Raw genomic sequence first — 19345 nt, 5'->3', positions numbered from 1 at the left:
TTGGAAAGTGAGGTTTTTAGACATGAACCTAACTTATCATTATACGTAAGTTTTAGGAGTCATCTTGAATTACCAAAGAAGGTAATAACTTTTAAATTAAAAAAATGGTCAAATGGTCAAAATATGTCTAAGTCCTAAGAAGATGGATTAGTCAATGGTCAAGTAAAAAGATAGAATTCAAACAAGTTAATTAATAAAATGGATAAGGGTGGACCGGAGTAAATAGCAAGTTTTACACGCGTCAAAATTTCGGAACTTTCTGTGACTTGCTACCCACGATTTACCTTCTTATAAATAGGAAAGAGTGGCACGTTTAAGGCAACGGGAAGAAAAAAAATAGAAAGTAGATAAGAGGACACACGGGTGAGCATCTTGAGTGGTGGTGGAAAGAAAGGATAAAAGAATTAATCTAAGGTGAGTTATATTATACCTTGAGTTACCAAAAAGTATTTTACTTATGTTTTGACTTACCAAAATCTATTTTATATAATTTATGTTTTGTTAATATATTAATAAAAGTTATGTTTTATAAAAGTTTCAGCTACGTGGTTTTATTTCTGAACCCTATTTGCTTAAAAGAAAATCCATGGATATGTTTGTTTTACTTTTAAAGAATATTTGGCTATGACCTTATATGAAAATATGTTTTGTGAGTGCCACCACGGGAGTCCCATGCCTTGGGGGACTTAAAATAACCATTGGCTAGTGTTTGACCACTTTGTGGTCCAGTGTTGTCATGGATCCATTGACCTCTGTAGTGATTGTTACTTTAGTGATGTACCGTGGTTACAATGATTATTTCAGTTTCTGGCACTTAATTAATTTGTGTATTCAACTCAACCCAATTTATGTTAATATTTTTGCTTAAATAAATATCTATGGCCATTTTGTGCCCTTATACTCATTGTATGATATTTCTCACTCTGCTGTGTGCTTATAGCTGTTACCCCTTTTAGGTGACGAAACTTAGCGGGATCAAGATGGAAAATGAATCGCTATGTTATTTTGTTTTCTATCTTTTATTATTAGACTCTTGTAGTACAATGAATTTCAAGTAACTATGTTTTAGTTCCTTTTAAATAAACAGTTGGTACTCAGTTATTTATTTTAATTTATTTAATTTATCCGCTTGCGCTGTGACTACAGAATTATCCGAATTACATTATTTTTTATCTTGTTATGACGCCGAGCCTTTGGGTACCGGGTTTGGGTCGTGACGAAAGTGGTATCAGAGCCATGGTTTTTTTTTTAAAATAAAATAAATAATAATAATAATAAATAATTAAATGAATAAATAAATAAATAAATAAATAAAAAATATATATATATAGTACAAGTTTTAAAATTTTATATTATTTTCACATTACTTACAATTATAAAAAAAAAGAAGAAGAATATATATGTATTAAACTTGCATTATTTTGTATTATGTGGTATGTCTAATGCAAATAAATCATGTTATCTGTATGTCTAGGCTAAGTTTTCTTGTGTTGTAGGACATGGCGAACCTATTGGAGCTATTCTGGTACGAGCCCCAGAAGCTCATCTCCTCCCGAACCAATTAGAGGGCTGGGGTGACTCAGAGAGTCTTGTCAGGCAAGCCATCCAACACTTGACCATCTCATGGAAAGATTCGTTTATTTACAGGCTGACCCCGATGAGGACTTATTATTCTGGAGACTTAGCCGAGGTAGCACTCGTGAAAGGTACATAGGACCGACCCACGTTGTTGGTCTTGCTCCGGACCTAGAACCACCACACTTTCTGGTCGCACCTCTACCCATAGGCTTTGCAGAAAGGAGGGGACCCGCATATCCTAGTAGCCATATTCGCACCACGACACCACCTCCCCAGCATATTGCCTATATCCCAGCTGTGGACTTTACCAACGGTGCATCATACTTGGAGACATCGATACGGATTACTAGACAGGAATTCTGGGGTTATGATCACGGTACTCCTATTTACATGGTTCAGGTAGTATGGAGCTACTTCGGAGTTGAGCTTAGTGGGTGGGAGTTTGAGTCCATCATGCAAAGTGAGTTTCCGGGGTTGTTTCATGGACCAGTTTTCCGAAGCCAGTTCTCCTGGTGGCCTAATGGACCATTCTAGATGTTTGACCAGAAGACCCTTTTTGTGAGCTGACCATGAGTAGTCTAATCTTTTTGTATTAGTAGGATTAGACATTAATTTGTGACCGCCAGACTAACGCCCTATGTATGGTAACAATGATGTATATGGTATTAATGTGGTAATATTAACATGATGGTAAAACTAATATGTTATATATGAAAGTGGTGATATTAATAGCAAAACTAATACGGTATATACGAATGTGGTGATAATAGAACTAATATGTTATATGTGACGTTGTATCAAAATTGTCTCAATGTGATGTCACGCTTATATCATTTTGCCTTGTAGTAATGGCCAACGAAGGAAATGAAACCGGATCATCAGTCAGCGGTACCATCCCAATGGAACAGATCTTGGAAAGGGCAGTCACCAACTTTTTACAGGCCTTGCAAAGCAGCATAACCAATGGGACATTAGAAAGACGAGAAAAATCGACTTCGATTAAACAATTTCAGGAGCTGAAACCCACCACGTTTATCGGCAGTCCAAACCCACTAGTAGCAGAAGCTTGGGTCAGGGACATGGAGAAAATCTTCCGTGCACTACCTTGCACAGAAAGACAGAAGGTGACTTTTGCCACCTTCACCTTCAAGGACGATGCACAAGAATGGTGGCTCCTTACCCTAGAAAAGGAAGATATTGTGACTTGGGTGAGATTTTTAGAAGTATTCTATGAAAAGTACTTTCCAGATTCACTACGGGAACAAAAAGCGTCAGAATTCATACATCTAAGGCAAGGAACCATGATAGTGGCCGAATATGAAAGTAAGTTCACACAACTAGCCCGGTTCGCGACATATGTCATTCCCATCGAAGCTCGAAAAGCCAAGAAATTTGAAGCAGGGTTGGATCCTGAAATTAAGGACAGGTTGGAGGTTTTGAAACTACCAACCTATGCGGCGGTGGTAGAACAAGCATACATTGCGGAAAAATGGATTAAAGCCTTGCGATCTGGGGAGCCAAGTCAGAGGAAGCGATTTTGGGAAAGAAATAACAGAAGGTCCGGTGTCGCACCTCCCAAGAGAATAAATACGAGCACAACCAGTTCAACCGGTCCAAGCAATCAAAGCCCTGCAAACCCTAAAGGAGGCACCACTCCAGCTTGTTCTACCTGTGGACAGATTCATTGGGGACCATGCCGTCAAGATACGAGAACATGCTTTAGATGTGGCCAAGTTGGCCATTGGCTGAGGAATTGTCCAACGCTCGTCCGCCCCTTTGAACTAGTCCGAAAACCCGCAGTACTTGAAGGAGCGAGAAAGGACCAAAAATGCCATGGAAGAGCTTTTGCCCTGGTGCCTGGAAACCCAGAAGTTACTGAAAATGTTGTGTCAGGTACACTCTCTGTTTGTGGTCACTTAGCCCATGTTCTCTTTGACTCTGGTTCAACTCATTCTTTTGTTACACCACACTTTGCTCCCAAGTTGGCGCCAACACCCGAGCCCTTAGGACACATACTATCTGTGTCTTTTCCCTCTGGAAATTCTGCCCTTAGTACTGATGTATACAAATCTTGTACTGTATCCTTAAAAGGTGAAATCTTACACGTAGACTTGATACCCCTTGGCATTAGTACCTTTGATGTAATCTTAGGAATGGATTGGTTAGCTGCTAATCGTGCCTCTATCGATTGTAAAGCCAAAAAGGTATTCCTCAGGTCACCAAACCAACTTGAGCTTGTCTTCGAAGGAACTGGAGCCTCTCCCTCTCCCTGTATTATATCCTTCATAATAGCCCAACGACTGCTAAGAAAGGATTGTTGTGGTTGTATCTGTTATGTGATTGATACTCAACAAGAGACCCCCACACTTGATGCGATCCCCGTAGTTCGAGAATTTCTGGATGTGTTTCCTGAAGACCTGCCTGGCACTCCAGTTGATCGGGAATTCGAGTTCACCATTGAAACCCAACCTGGTACACAACCAATCTCAAAGACCCCTTACCGCATGTCCATGGCAGAATTGAAAGAACTAAAAGCTCAACTCCAAGAACTACTGAATAAAGGCTTCATCCGACCAAGTACCTCACCATGGGGAGCTCCGGTACTGTTCGTAAAGAAAAAGGATGGTACAATGAGGTTATGTATCGACTATCGAGAGCTAAATAAAGTCACCATAAAAAATCGGTACCCCTTGCCACGAATTGACGACTTGTTTGATCAACTGCAAGGCGTCCAAGTGTTCTCAAAAAATTGACTTGCGTTCTGGTTACCATAAACTAAAAGTCAAAACGGAAAGCATCGAAAAGACTGCCTTCAGAACCCGTTATGGGCACTACGAGTTCCTCGTCATGCCATTTGGCGTCACCAATGCTCCAGCGGCCTTTATGGACCTCACGAATCGAGTGTTCAAACCCTATCTTGACGAGTTCGTCATTGTCTTCATTGACGACATTCTCATATACTCTAAATCGCCAGAAGATTATGAACACCACTTGCGAAAAGTTCTACAGACATTACGTGATCACAAACTTTATGCCAAGTTGAAGAAATGTGAATTCTGGATCACTAGTGTACACTTCCTCGGTTACGTCATTAACAAAGATGGCATTTCAGTTGATCCCCAAAAGGTTGCAGCAATCGTGGATTGGCCATGACCTACTAACGTATCAGAAATTCGAAGCTTCTTGGGCCTAGCTGGCTACTACCGGCGCTTTGTGCAAGACTTCTCGAAGATAGCTTCACCATTGACCCAGCTAACTCAAAAGAACACACCTTTTGAATGGACGGACAAGCAGGAACGTTGCTTCCAAGAATTGAAGGACAGACTCGTGACGGCTCCAATACTAGCGCTCCTCGCGGAAGCAGAAGGGTTTATAATTTACAGCGATGCCTCATACAATGATTTGGGTTGCGTTCTTATGCAAAACGGGAAGGTCATTGCTTATGCCTCTCGCCAACTAAAGTCTCACGAAAGAAACTATCCAACTCATGATCTAGAATTGGCTGCGGTGATCTTCGCCCTCAAAATCTGGCGTCATTATCTCTACGGAGTAGCCTGCAAAATCTACACTGATCACAAAAGTCTCAAATATCTGTTTACACAAAAGGAATTGAATATGAGGCAACGACGATGGCTAGAATTTATGAAGGACTACGATATAGAGATCCATCATCATCCCGGCAAAGCTAATGTAGTAGCAGACGCACTAAGTCGAAAAATATAGCGATCCCGGGTTTACCCTTGTTGTACAGTGATCCGGACATGTGTCCGTGGATGTTGGTAGTTGATTAATATCTGGTTTACATCCTTTTTATTTCGTATTTGAGTTATAAGATGTGTTGGGTAGGTTTGTTACAGGTTGGTTGAGTTTAGAAACCAAAACTAGTTGCCCAGATTTTGACCTGTCCGCTCGAGCGGGGGTTTGGGCACTCGAGCGGGAGTTTCACCCATCCAGTATTTCCTGTGCAGTGTTAGACGCTCGAGCGTGGGATTGACCGCTCGAGCGGGGTTGTGTGAGTGTCGCTCGAGCGGGGAGTTGGAAGCTCGAGCGGAGACCTGGTTCTGTAAAAGTTCTGGGAGTGTGTATCCGCCGCTCGAGCGGGATTGTTGACGCTCGAGCGGGAGTATGTGAGTGACGCTCGAGCGGGGTGTTTGACGCTCGAGCGGGCCGACTGGGTTTAAGTTCCGAGTTTTGACTTTTCAAATCACTTTTTCACTTTCTCTTCTCTCTTCTACTTTTCCAAAAACACCATTGTTGAGCCTCTCACTCTAGAACTCTACCTTCTCTCTAGGTTTTGATCTAGTAGGAGTGATTTGCTCATCTTTGGCCTTTACAAAAAAGTTGTTGATCGTCGAGGGCTACATTTTAATCTGAAAATTTCAGGATTTGGAGCACATTGGGTTTTGTCATCTTCTCCTTTGGGGCTCCGAATTTGAGGTAGGGATATCCTACTCCTCTCTATGGCTTTTGTCTTTAAATTTTAGTATTTTGAGATGTTGGGGCCGGTTTGGTAATTTTGTGAAGGTTTGGGGCTTTTGTGTTATTTTTACAAAAGTTGGGGTTTTATTTATAATAAACCTAGATGCATGTTTGGCATAGAGAAATGGAATAAATGTTGAATCATTTATGAAAATGGGACCTAAGGGTTGAAATGGTAATTATGAAAAAATAACCTAATTACATTGTTTGATTAATTGGGATAATTAATTGTGAGAAATGAGGAAATGAAGTGGAATTGTTGAGATTGGGAATGTATGGGGCTAAAGGGTGTAGTTGGATTATTTGTCACTCACCTAGTTGGAAATGTTGATTTTATATCCATTTGTTGCATTTATTTTCTGTATAGAAATAACTGCTTTGGGCTATCGGTGGAGGATAGTCGTGATTGTTGTAGACAATGCATGATGATTAGGCAAACTGAAACTAATCACTAGAATGTGTCATTGAGATTGACGATTGAAAGAATACATTAAATTTATGTATTGTGTAATGATGTATATAATTGTTGTTTATATGCATTGAGTTGTGTTGGAGGAGATAGGGGATGTACTCCACGGTTTAGGGGAAGATAGGGGATGGACCTCTAAACCGGATGTGTTGGGAGGAGATAGGGGATGGACTCCATAGATAGAGCTCATATGCTTATCTATTAACGTATTGACAGAGCTCATATGCTTGTCATTGGAAGTGTGATAGTGCTCATATGCATATCTGTGGAAGTGATGATATAGCTTGTATGCTTATCTATTGTTGTGTGATATAGCTAGTATGCTTATCTATTGTGAAATGGGAAGTGTTTGATATGAGTTACCGTCTCATATGAGTTGTTTGGCCAGGTTCTGAGCCATGGTTGTAAATTGAGAATTGAAAGAAATGGAAAATGAGTTGTAATATAGACTTGTATGTCATGAAAATGTAAAGTGTGATAAGGGGAAAGTATCAGTGTTGACCATCTATCAACTGCTAATCTTTTAGTCATTGTTCATATTTGGTTTAGTGTATTTCTACTGGGCTGTGGCTCACCCTATATGGGAATATCATTTTCAGGTACAGGTAGCATGCCACCTCCAAGGACATAGCTTGGGAGGCTAGAGGCGGGCACACTTTTGTCGTTTTATTTTTGATGTATTACATGTAAATCCAAGCCAAGGGCTTAATGTGTAAATGAGTTAGTACTCTTTCGTTGTAACCAAGTGTTAACTTGGAAAGCTGTAAGCCCGTAGGGCATTTGCTTTTGTTGTTAACATGTAATACTTTTGTAAGAAACTACTCTGATGAATAGAAGAATGTTTATCTTTATTACAAATTCATGTCTATATTGATGGGTTTATTGTTATCTTTTTTCGAGGGCGTTACAACTTGGTATCAGAGCGTACCGGGTTCGAATACTTTGGGTACGTGGGAAGTGATTAGGATCACAATGGGTTTGTCTCGCTTGATAGAGACTTAGATGTAGTGTCCTATGCTATGTGCTTAATTGATAACATGCTTATGTGACTATGTGGGTATGGAATGTAGTTTCTAGGATGTTGATTGGATCCTTGGGTTTCTGGGAGTCTTGTTGGAAAGGCACTCGATCAATGCTGTTTCTAACCGGAACTCTAGTAACGCCTCGGGACTATCATTATCCGGAAATGAAATTCGTAAGTGCTTATGTGTTTATGTGCTTACGTGGAGTGAATTACAGTTGTCCATGCATTAGGACGTGAGTGTTTAGTTTTGGCACATTTGTGAATGTGCTAACGTTCTGTATTACCTTTATTAGGATGTCAGGACGAGGAAGAGGTGCTAGGCGTGGTAGGCCTGCGAGGCAGGAAGTACCCTTACCGGAGGAGGTTCCGGCAGTACAGGAGGGAGTTGGTCAGGCCAACGTGGCCGAACCAGCGGGCCAACAGGCTATGAGTGCCTTGGCATGAGAGATAGCAGGGGCTTTGGGTATTCTCAGAGCAGGGAATCAAGCAGCTGAGGCAGGGCCTTCTTTCTTGAAGAGGGAATTCTTTCGGTCTAACCCGGACGAATTTGTTGGAGATCCAAAGGAACCACTGAAGGCCGACGAGTGGTTAGAACAGATGAGTAAGACGTTCGAGATGCTTGGCATCGAGGACGGGGCACTGAAAGTGACCTTGGCATCCTTCCAGCTGAAGGGAGATGCGGGTCAATGGTGGAAGTACGAGAAGGCTCGTGTTGGTGGTACATGGGAGGCATTTGTAAATGCTTTCCAGGAGAGGTTTTTATCTGCAGTGGCTAGGGAGAAGTTGAGGGATCAGTTTAGCCGGCTTAATCAGCAGGGTATGTCTGTGGCAGAGTTTGAGGCCACTTTCACTAGTTTGTCCAGGTTCGCACCTGAGTTGGTGGCGTCCGAAGAACGCCGTTGCTATGAATTTGAGCGGAAGTTGAGGCGGGGCCTCAAGCTGAGAGTTGGTGGGTCTTACATCCGAGAGTATAGGCATTTAGTGGATGCTGCAGCTCATATGGAGCTCATGATGCAAGAGGAGGATGAGGGGCAGAGAGGCTCCAAGAGGAGCCAAGATGGTCAGGGTGATGGCAGGAGGCAGAAGGGTTCCTACCCTCAGCAGTCTCAGGGTGGAGTTATTAGATCGACCTTTCCGGTGCCGAGTGCAGGCTCGGGGAGAGGTAGTCAGGGAGGCCTGACTTGTTTTGCGTGTGGCCAGCTGGGTCACAAGTCTTCAGTTTGCCCGCAGAAGGGAGGGGGTCAGCGAGCTGCTTCTTCATCCGCTAGACCTCAGGGCCAGAGTCAGGGCAGAGGCCAGCCTTTGTCTTGTTATCAGTGTGGTCAGCCTGGGCACCTGAAGAGGTATTGCCCGCAGTTGAGTGCTACTTCGGGAGCATCTGGTTCTAGGCAGACGCAGGGTTTTCAGCCAGCTCAGTCTGTGCAGGCCTCGAGGGCCAATCCGGGGGCTTCGTCATCCCAGTCAGTGCAGCAGTCGTATGCTCCTAGAGGTGAGCAGGTAGATCAGGGGCCTACAGGGCGCGTGTATGTTGTTACCGCGCAGGATTTAGTACCGGCTCCATCAGTGGTGAGAGGTACTTTTCTGTTTTGCAACTCGGTTGCTAGTGTGTTGATTGACACGGGTGCATCTCATTCTTTTGTATCTGCTGCATTTGTATCTGTTTTGGAGTTGGAGTTAGCACAGTTAGCATCTCCTATTTGTGTAGTGTCACCTCTTGGGGGTGAACTGATCTTGAAACAAGGTGTTAGAGGTTGTGATATAGAGGTCGCCGACCATAGGCTTCCTTTTCCGTTTGTTGTCATGCCCATGAAGGGCTTTGATGTTATTTTGGGTATGGATTGGCTATCGTCATACCGGGCTGTTATCGATTGCTACCGCCAGAGGGTCACGTTATGTACCTTGAGCGGGGAGTGGTTCCATTTCTTGGGAGACCGGGTTGGTTGTGTTTTGCCACCGGGGTATGATTCGCGAGGGCGAAGTGAGCTTAGTGGTCTACTTGCTAGCTTTGAGAGTGGTGAGTGTGACGAGACTTGTGTTGTGTTGCCGAGGGTGGTTTGTGAGTATTCGGATGTCTTTCCCGAAGACCTTGTTAGTTTGCCACCTCACCGAGAGATAGAGTTCTCTATTGATTTAGTGCCTGGCACGGCGCCGATTTCTATGGCACCTTACCGTTTTGCTCCAGTAGAGTTGGTTGAGTTGGAATGTACCGCCCTCAAAAAAATAACATCAAACCCATCAAATAAGACATGCATTGATATGTAAAAGTTCCACATTCTTCCATATATCAGAATTTCATTACATAAGTATTACATGTTAACAACAAAAGCAAATGCCCTATGGGCTTACAGCTTTCCAAGTTAACACTTGGTTACAACAAAAGAGTACTAACTCATTACACATTAAGCCCTTGGCTTGAATTACATGTAATACATCAAAAAGTAAACGACAAAAGTATGTCCGCCTCTAGCCTCCCAAGCTATGTCCTTGGAGGTGGCATGCTACCTGTACCTGAAAATGATATTCCCATATAGGGTGAGCCACAGCCCAGTAGAAATACACTAAACCAACCATGAACAATGACTAAAAGATTAGCAATTGATAGATGGCCAACACTGATACATTCACATAAATCACATATTTATGTCATACGACTTATGAGTCCAAGTTACTTTTCATTTTCCCCCTTTTCAACAGATAGACATATAAGCTCTATCCACATTCTCAACAGATATGTATAAAAAACTATATCCCACATTCACAGATAAGCATATAAGCTGTATCCACATTCTACAACAGATATGTATAACAACAATATCCACAGATAAGCATATAAGCTATATCCACACTTCACAAAGATAAGCATACGAGCTCTATCTTCACTTCTCTAGACAAGCATATGAGCTGTATCTACGGAGTTCATCCCCTATCTTCTCCCAATACTATCTGGTTTAGAGGTACATCCCCTATCTTCCCCTAAACCGCGGAGTACATCCCCCATCTCCTCCTCTACACATAACGTATATAAACACAATGGTTCTATATACAATCACTCAATACATACAGTTAATGTATTCTATCAACCGTCAAGTTCCATGACACATTTCATTGATTAGTTTCCGTTTGCCTAATCATCATGCATTGTCTACAACAATCGCGACTATCCTCCACCGATAGCCCAAAGCAGTTATTTCTAAAACAGAAAATAAATGCACAATGGATATTCAATCAACATTTCATTTCCTCATTTCTCACAATTAATTATCCCAATTAATCAAACAATGTAATTAAGTTGTTATCCATAATTACCATTTCAACCCTTAGGTCCCATTTTCATCAATGATTCAACATTTATTCCATTTCTCTATGCCAAACATGCATCTAGGTTTATTATGAATAAAATCCCAACTTTTGTAAAATTACACAAAAGTCCCAAACTTTCACAAAATTACCAAACCAACCCCAACATCTCAAAATACTAAAATTTAAAGACAAAATCCATAGAGAGGAGTAGGATATCCCTACCTCAAATCCGGAGCCCCAAAGAAGAAGATGACAAAACCCAACGTGCTCCAAATCCCGAAATTTTCAGATTAAAAAGTAGCCCTCGACGATCAACAACTTTTTTGTAAAGGCCAAAGATGAGCAAATCACTCCTACTAGATCAAAACCTAGAGAGAAGGTAGAGTTCTAGAGTGAGAGGCTCAACAATGGTGTTTTTGGAAAAGTAGGAGAGAGAAGAGAAAGTGAAAAAGTGACTTGAAAGGTCAAAACACGGAACTAAAACCTAGTCGGCCCGCTCGAGCGTAAAACACTCCGCTCGAGCGTAACTCACAGACTCCCGCTCGAGCGCCAACAATCCCGCTCGAGCGGCGAATACACACTCCCAGAACTTCTGCAGAACCAGGTCTCCGTTCGAGCTCCCAACTCCCCGCTCGAGCGGCACTCAAGTAACCCCGCTCGAGCGGCCAATACCACGCTCGAGCGTCCAACACTGCACAGAAAATACTGGATGGGTGCAATTCCCGCTCGAGCGCCCAAACCCCCGCTCGAGCGGACAGGCCAAAATCTGGGCAACTAGTTTTGGTTTCTAAACTCAACCAACCTGTAACAAATCTGCCCAACACATCCTATAACTCAAATACAAAGTAAAGAGGATGCAAACAAGATGATAAACAACTACCAACATCCACGGACACATGTTCGGATCACTGTACAACAAGGGTAAACCCGGGATCGCTATAACCTCCCCCCCTTAAAGAATTTCGTCCCCGAAATTAAGCAAAGTTTTCAGAAAACAAGTTTTCCTCCATTTTAAACAATGTTACACTTTAACATTCAACAATCCGACCCATTACCGGTCACCCCCTCCCTTTAACAAGAGGCATTTCACAATATGTAAACAACATATGTACTTTCAACATGCATTAACATTACGCATTATCTTTCCAATTTCAACAATACATTCAACACATATAGTGTCACATTCAACTTCCATATGAGGCAAGTTCCAAAACATACTTCCAATAAACCAAAACATTTTCAATGTTTCACAACTTAAGACATATATAAAAGCTCTTAAGTTCAACAATAGTTCAAAATTTAAATACAAGCTTACATATCAACAAACAAGTCCAGATATTTCTCACGGACTTCCAACTCACGTTCCCAAGTGGCTTCCTCCACTCCGTGATGTTTCCACAAGACTTTCACCAAAGGAATGGTCTTGCCACGCAGGACCTGATCCCGCCTATCCAAGACCCGAACCGGTCTCTCCTCATACGAGGCATCCTCATCTACCTCTAAATCGGTCCAATCCAACACATGTGATGGATCTGGCTCATACTTCCGAAGCATACTCACATGAAACACGTCATGCACTCCGGGCAACTGCGGCGGTAAAGCTAACCGATAAGCAACCTCGCCAATCCTCTCAAGGATCTCAAAAGGACCAATAAACCGAGGGGATAACTTCCCACTCTTCCCAAACCTCATCAAACCTCGCCTAGGTGATATCTTCAGAAAGACATGATCACCTACCTCAAACGCCAAAGGCCTCCTCCTACGGTCGGCATAACTCTTTTGTCGACTCTAGGCTGTAACAAGCCTCCTACGGATAAGCTCAATTTTCTCCGTCGTCTCCCTAACCAACTCCGGACCCAACAAAGTTGTATCACCCACCTCGGCCCAACAAACTGGAGACCTACACGGTCGGCCATACAAGGCCTCAAACGGTGCCATACCGATGCTAGATTGAAAACTGTTATTGTAGGCAAACTCTACCAATGGCAAGTGCCTCTCCCACGTCCCACTGAAATCCAGGACACAACCCCGAAGCATATCCTCGAGGATCTGAATAGTACGCTCGGACTGCCCGTCAGTCTGAGGATGATAGGCCGTACTAAAGGTCAACTTAGTGCCCAAGGCACTCTGCAAGCTCTGCCACAACCTAGCAGTAAAACGAGGATCTCTATCTGAGACGATCGTCACTGGGACCCCGTGCAATCTCACTATGTCCCGAATATACAAATCGGCAAGATGATCCACCGAATCTCTCACGCGCATAGGAATAAAGTGCGCCGACTTAGTCAACCGGTCTACAACCACCCAAATAGCATCACTACCCCGCTGAGTCCTCGGAAGACCTACAACGAAGTCCATAGTGACATGCTCCCACTTCCACTCGGCAATAGGCAAGGGTTGTAACAAACCTGCTGGCCTCTGATGCTCGGCCTTCACTTGCTGGCAAGTAAGGCACTTCGATACGAAAACAGCTACATCTCTCTTCATACCCCGCCACCAAAACTGGCGACCCAAATCCTGATACATCTTAGTACCTCCCGGATGCACCGCAAGGCGTGAATGATGAAACTCTCGGAGTACTTCCTCACGGCAAGACTCCGGCACAAACAAACAGTCTCGGTATCTCACACTCAGGTCGGGATACACCGTCAAACCCTTTTCAACTTTCCCACTGGAGATCTTCTCTCGGAGGGATTCTACCTCAAGGTCACCTCTCTGTGCCTCTAACACTCTAGTCACAAGTGTAGGCTGCGCAACAACAGAAAACAAGGCCGCAGCCTCAACAGATTCGCCCAGTAGCAAATCAAACTTGCCAAGTGCTCCCAACATCTCCCATTCCCGGATGGCTATACAAGCTACATCACTAATGGATTTCCTACTAAGGGCATCGGCCACAACATTGGCCTTTCCCGGATGATAGTGCAATTCAAAATCATAATCCTCGATGAACTCCATCCACCTCCTCTGCCTCAAATTCAAGTCTCTCTGTGTAAACAGATACTTCAAACTCTTGTGGTCCGAGAACACCTCGATCTTCTCACCATAAAGGTAGTGCCTCCAGATTTTCAAGGCAAAGATCACAGCCGCTAACTCTAGGTCGTGTGTGGGGTAATTCTTCTCGTGTATTTTCAACTGACGTGAGCCATAAGCTACCACTTTCCCTTCTTGCATCAACACACAACCCAAACCCTCTCGCGTAGCATCGCAATAAACCGCATAACCCAACCCTCTCTCCGGAATAATCAACACCGGAGCGGTGGTCAATCTAACTTTCAGCTCTTGAAACGACTTTTCACAAGTCTCACTCCACACAAACTTGACTCCCTTCCGAGTCAGTCTAGTCAACGGTGACGTTAACCTGGAGAAATCTTTCACAAACCGACGGTAATACCCAGCTAATCCCAGAAAACTGCGGATCCCAAACACACTCTTAGGCTATGCCCAATCTTGCACTGCCTCAACCTTGGATGTATCAACAGACACCCCTTCCCCAGATACCACGTGGCCTAAGAATTTGACTTCCCTCAGCCAGAACTCACACTTCCCAAACTTGGCATACAGCCTATGGGCTCTAAGTAACTCAAGCACCACTCTCAAGTGTGCCTCGTGCTCCTCCTCAGAAGGCGAATAGATAAGGATGTCGTCCACAAAAACGACTACAAACCGATCCAAGAATTCCCGGAAGATCCGGTTCATCAAGTCCATAAAGACTGCTGGTGCATTGGTAAGCCCAAATGGCATCACCAAAAACTCATAATGGCCATACCGCGTACGAAATGCCGTCTTAGGAACATCCTCCTCTCTGACTCTCAACTGGTGGTAACCCGATCTCAAGTCTATCTTAGAGAAACAACGGGAACCCTTCAACTGGTCAAACAGGTCATCTATACGGGGCATAGGATACTTATTCTTAACCGTAGCCCGATTCAACTTCCGATAGTCAATACACAATCTCAAGGCACCATCTTTCTTTTTAACAAAGAAGGCTGGTGCTCCCCACGGCGAAACACTAGGGCGAACAAAGCCCTTATCTAGCAATTCCTGGAGCTGAACTTTCAACTCAACCAACTCTGCTGGAGCAAAACGGTAAGGTGCCATAGAAATCGGCGCCGTGCCGGGCACTAAATCAATAGAGAACTCTATCTCTCGGTGAGGTGGCAAACTAACAAGATCTTCGAGAAAGACATCCGAATACTCACAAACCACCCTCGGCAATACAATCTGGGTCTCATCACACTCACTACTCTCAAAGCTAGCAAGTAGACTACTAAGCTCACTTCGCCCTCGCGAATCATACCCCGGTGGCAAAACACTACCAACCCGGTCTCCCAAGAAATGGAACCATTCCCCGCTCAAGGTACATAACGTGACCCTCTGGCGGTAGCAATCGATAACAGCCCGGTATGACGATAACCAGTCCATACCCAAAATAACATCAAAACCCTTCATGGGCATGACAACAAACGAAAAAGGAAGCCTATAGTCGGCGACCTCTATATCACATCCTCTAACACCCTGTTTCAAGATCAACTCACCACCCAAAGGCGATACCACACAAATAGGAGATGCTAACTGTGCTAACTCCAATTTCAAAACAGATGCAAATGCAGCAGATACAAAAGAATAAGATGCACCCGTGTCTATCAACACATTAGCAACCGAGTTGCAAAACAGAAAAGTACCTCTCACTACCGATGGAGCTGGTACTAAATCCTGCGCGGTAACAGCATACACGCGCCCCGTAGGCCCCTGGTCTACCTGCTCACCTCTCAGAGCAAAAGACTGCTGCACAGTCTAGGATGACGAAGCTCCCGGATTGGCCCTCGAGGCCTGCAGAGACTGAGCTGGCTGAAAACCCTGCGTCTGTCTAGAGCCAAATGCTCCAGAAGTGGCACTCAACTGTGGGCAAAACCTCTTCAGGTGCCCAGGCTGTCCACACTGATAACAAGACAAGGGCTGCCCCCTGCCCAAACTCTGACTCTGCGGTCTAGCTGAAGAAGAAATAGCTCTCTGACCCCCACCCTTTTGCGGGCAAACAGAAACCTTGTGACCCAGCTGGCCACACTTGTAACAAGCAAACTCCCCCTGATTGCCTCTCCCCGAGCCTGCACTCGGCACTGGAAAGGTCGATCTAGAAACTGCTCCCTGAGACTGCTGAAGGTTATAACCCCTCTGCCTCCTGCCATCACCCTGACCATCTTGGCTCCTCTTGGAGCCCCTCTGTTCTTCCTCCTCTTCCTGCATCATAATTTTCATATGAGCAGCAGCATCCACCAGGTGCCTATACTCTCTGATGTAAGACCCACCAACTCTCAACTTGAGGCCCCGCCTCAACTTCCGCTCAAACTCATAGCAACGGCGTTCCTCAAACGCCACTAGTTCCGGTGCAAACCTGGACAGACTAGTAAAAGTAGCCTCAAACTCGGCCACTGACAAGCCCTGCTGTTTAAGCCGGCTGAACTGATCCCTCAGCTTCTCCCTAGTTGCTGCAGACAAAAACCTCTCCTGAAAAGCATTCACAAATGCCTCCCAAGTACCACTAACACGAGCCTTCTCGTACTTCCACCATTGACCCGCATCTCCCTTCAGTTGGAAGGATGCCAAGGTCACTTTCAGTGCTCCGTCCTCGATGCCAAGCATCTCGAACGTCTTACTCATTTGCTCTAGCCACTCATCAGCCTTCAGTGGCTGCTTCGGATCCCCGATAAACTCATCCGGATTAGACCGGAAAAACTCCCTCTTCAAGAAAGAAGGCCCTGCCTCAGCTGCCTGATTCCCAGCTCTAAGAATACCCAAAGCTCTTGCTATCTCTCTGGCCAAGGCACCCATGGCCTGCTGACCCACTGGCTCGGCCACATTGGCCTGGCCGACTCCCTCCTGCACTGCCGGAACCTCCCCCGGTAACGGTATTTCCTGCCTCGCAGGTCTACCACGCCTAGCACCTCTTCCTCGTCCTGACATCCTAATAAAGGTAACACAGAACATTAGCACATTCATAAATGTGCCGAAACTAAACACTCACGTCCTAATGCATGGACAACTGTAATTCACTCCACGTAAGCACATAAACACATAAGCACTAACGAATTTTCATTTCCGGATAATGACAGTCCCGAGGCGTTACTAGAGTTCCGGTTAGAAACAGCATTGATCAAGTGCCTTTCCAACAAGACTCCCAGAAACCCAAGGATCCAATCAACATCCTAGAAATTAAATCCCATACCCACATAGTCACATAAGCATGTTATCAATCAAGCACATAGCATATGATACTACATCTAAGTCTCTATCAAGCGAGACAAACCCATTGTGATACTAATCACTTCCCACGTACCCAAAGTATTCGAACCCGGTACGCTCTGATACCAAGTTGTACCGCCCTCAAAAAAATAACATCAAACCCATCAAATAAGACATGCATTGATATGTAAAAGTTCCACATTCTTCCATATATCAGAATTTCATTACATAAGTATTACATGTTAACAACAAAAGCAAATGCCCTATGGGCTTACAGCTTTCCAAGTTAACACTTGGTTACAACAAAAGAGTACTAACTCATTACACATTAAGCCCTTGGCTTGAATTACATGTAATACATCAAAAAGTAAACGACAAAAGTATGTCCGCCTCTAGCCTCCCAAGCTATGTCCTTGGAGGTGGCATGCTACCTGTACCTGAAAATGATATTCCCATATAGGGTGGGCCACTGCCCAGTAGAAATACACTAAACCAACCATGAACAATGACTAAAAGATTAGCAATTGATAGATGGCCAACACTGATACATTCACATAAATCACATATTTATGTCATACGACTTATGAGTCCAAGTTACTTTTCATTTTCCCCTTTTTCAACAGATAGACATATAAGCTCTATCCACATTCTCAACAGATATGTATAAAAAACTATATCCCACATTCACAGATAAGCATATAAGCAGTATCCACATTCTACAACAGATATGTATAACAACAATATCCACAGATAAGCATATAAGCTATATCCACACTTCACAAAGATAAGCATATGAGCTCTATCTTCACTTCTCTAGACAAGCATATGAGCTGTATCTACGGAGTTCATCCCCTATCTTCTCCCAATACTATCTGGTTTAGAGGTACATCCCCTATCTTCCCCTAAACCGCGGAGTACATCCCCCATCTCCTCCTCTATACATAACGTATACAAACACAATGGTTCTATATACAATCACTCAATACATACAGTTAATGTATTCTATCAACCGTCAAGTTCCATGACACATTTCATTGATTAGTTTCCATTTGCCTAATCATCATGTATTGTCTACAACAATCACGACTATCCTCCACCGATAGCCCAAAGCAGTTATTTCTAAAACAGAAAATAAATGCACAATGGATATTCAATCAACATTTCATTTCCTCATTTCTCACAATTAATTATCCCAATTAATCAAACAATGTAATTAGGTTGTTATCCATAATTACCATTTCAACCCTTAGGTCCCATTTTCATCAATGATTCAACATTTATTCCATTTCTCTATGCCAAACATGCATCTAGGTTTATTATGAATAAAATCCCAACTTTTGTAAAATTACACAAAAGTCCCAAACTTTCACAAAATTACCAAACCAACCCCAACATCTCAAAATACTAAAATTTAAAGACAAAATCCATAGAGAGGAGTAGGATATCCCTACCTCAAATTCGGAGCCCCAAAGAAGAAGATGACAAAACCCAACGTGCTCCAAATCCCGAAATTTTTAGATTAAAAAGTAGCCCTCGACGATCAACAACTTTTTTGTAAAGGCCAAAGATGAGCAAATCACTCCTACTAGATCAAAACCTAGAGAGAAGGTAGAGTTCTAGAGTGAGAGGCTCAACAATGGTGTTTTTGGAAAAGTAAGAGAGAGAAGAGAAAGTGAAAAAGTGACTTGAAAGGTCAAAACACGGAACTAAAACCCAGTCGGCCCGCTCGAGCGTAAAACACTCCGCTCTAGCGTAACTCACAGACTCCCGCTCGAGCGGCGAATACACACTCCTAGAACTTCTGCAGAACCAGGTCTCCGCTCGAGCTCCCAACTCCCCGCTCGAGCGGCACTCACGTAACTCCGCTCGAGCGGCCAATACCACGCTCGAGCGTCCAACACTGCACAGAAAATACTGGATGGGTGCAATTCTCGCTCGAGCGCCCAAACCCCCGCTCGAGCGGACATGCCAAAATCTGGGCAACTAGTTTTGGTTTCTAAACTCAACCAACCTGTAACAAATCTGCCCAACACATCCTATAACTCAAATACAAAGTAAAGAGGATGCAAACAAGATGATAAACAACTACCAACATCCACGGACACATGTCCGGATCACTGTACAACAAGGGTAAACCCGGGATCGCTATATGAAAGTTTAGCTCCAGGAATTGCTAGAGAAGGGTTTTGTTCGCCCTAGTGTTTCACCGTGGGGAGCACCGGCCCTCTTTGCTAAGAAGAAAGATGGTGCCTTGA

At 43.8% G+C, this 19345-nt stretch overlaps 1 protein-coding gene across 1 annotated transcript; it reads left to right on the top strand.

The window, feature by feature from the left end:
- Positions 1-2879: 2879 nt before the first annotated feature.
- LOC145813225 (uncharacterized) lies at positions 2880-4331 on the top strand. Its single transcript, XM_082908506.1, has one exon. The coding sequence runs from the start codon at positions 2880-2882 to the stop codon at positions 4329-4331; it is 1452 nt and encodes a 483-aa protein (XP_082764632.1).
- The last annotated feature ends 15014 nt before the right edge of the window (positions 4332-19345 follow it).

The sequence above is a fragment of the Camellia sinensis genome, chromosome 15, assembly GCF_055761805.1.
Source record: "Camellia sinensis isolate YWXY chromosome 15, ASM5576180v1, whole genome shotgun sequence".
Lineage (NCBI taxonomy): Eukaryota > Viridiplantae > Streptophyta > Magnoliopsida > Ericales > Theaceae > Camellia > Camellia sinensis.
Note: the sequence above shows the minus strand (reverse complement) of the source record. Positions and strands in the feature narration are given on the sequence as shown.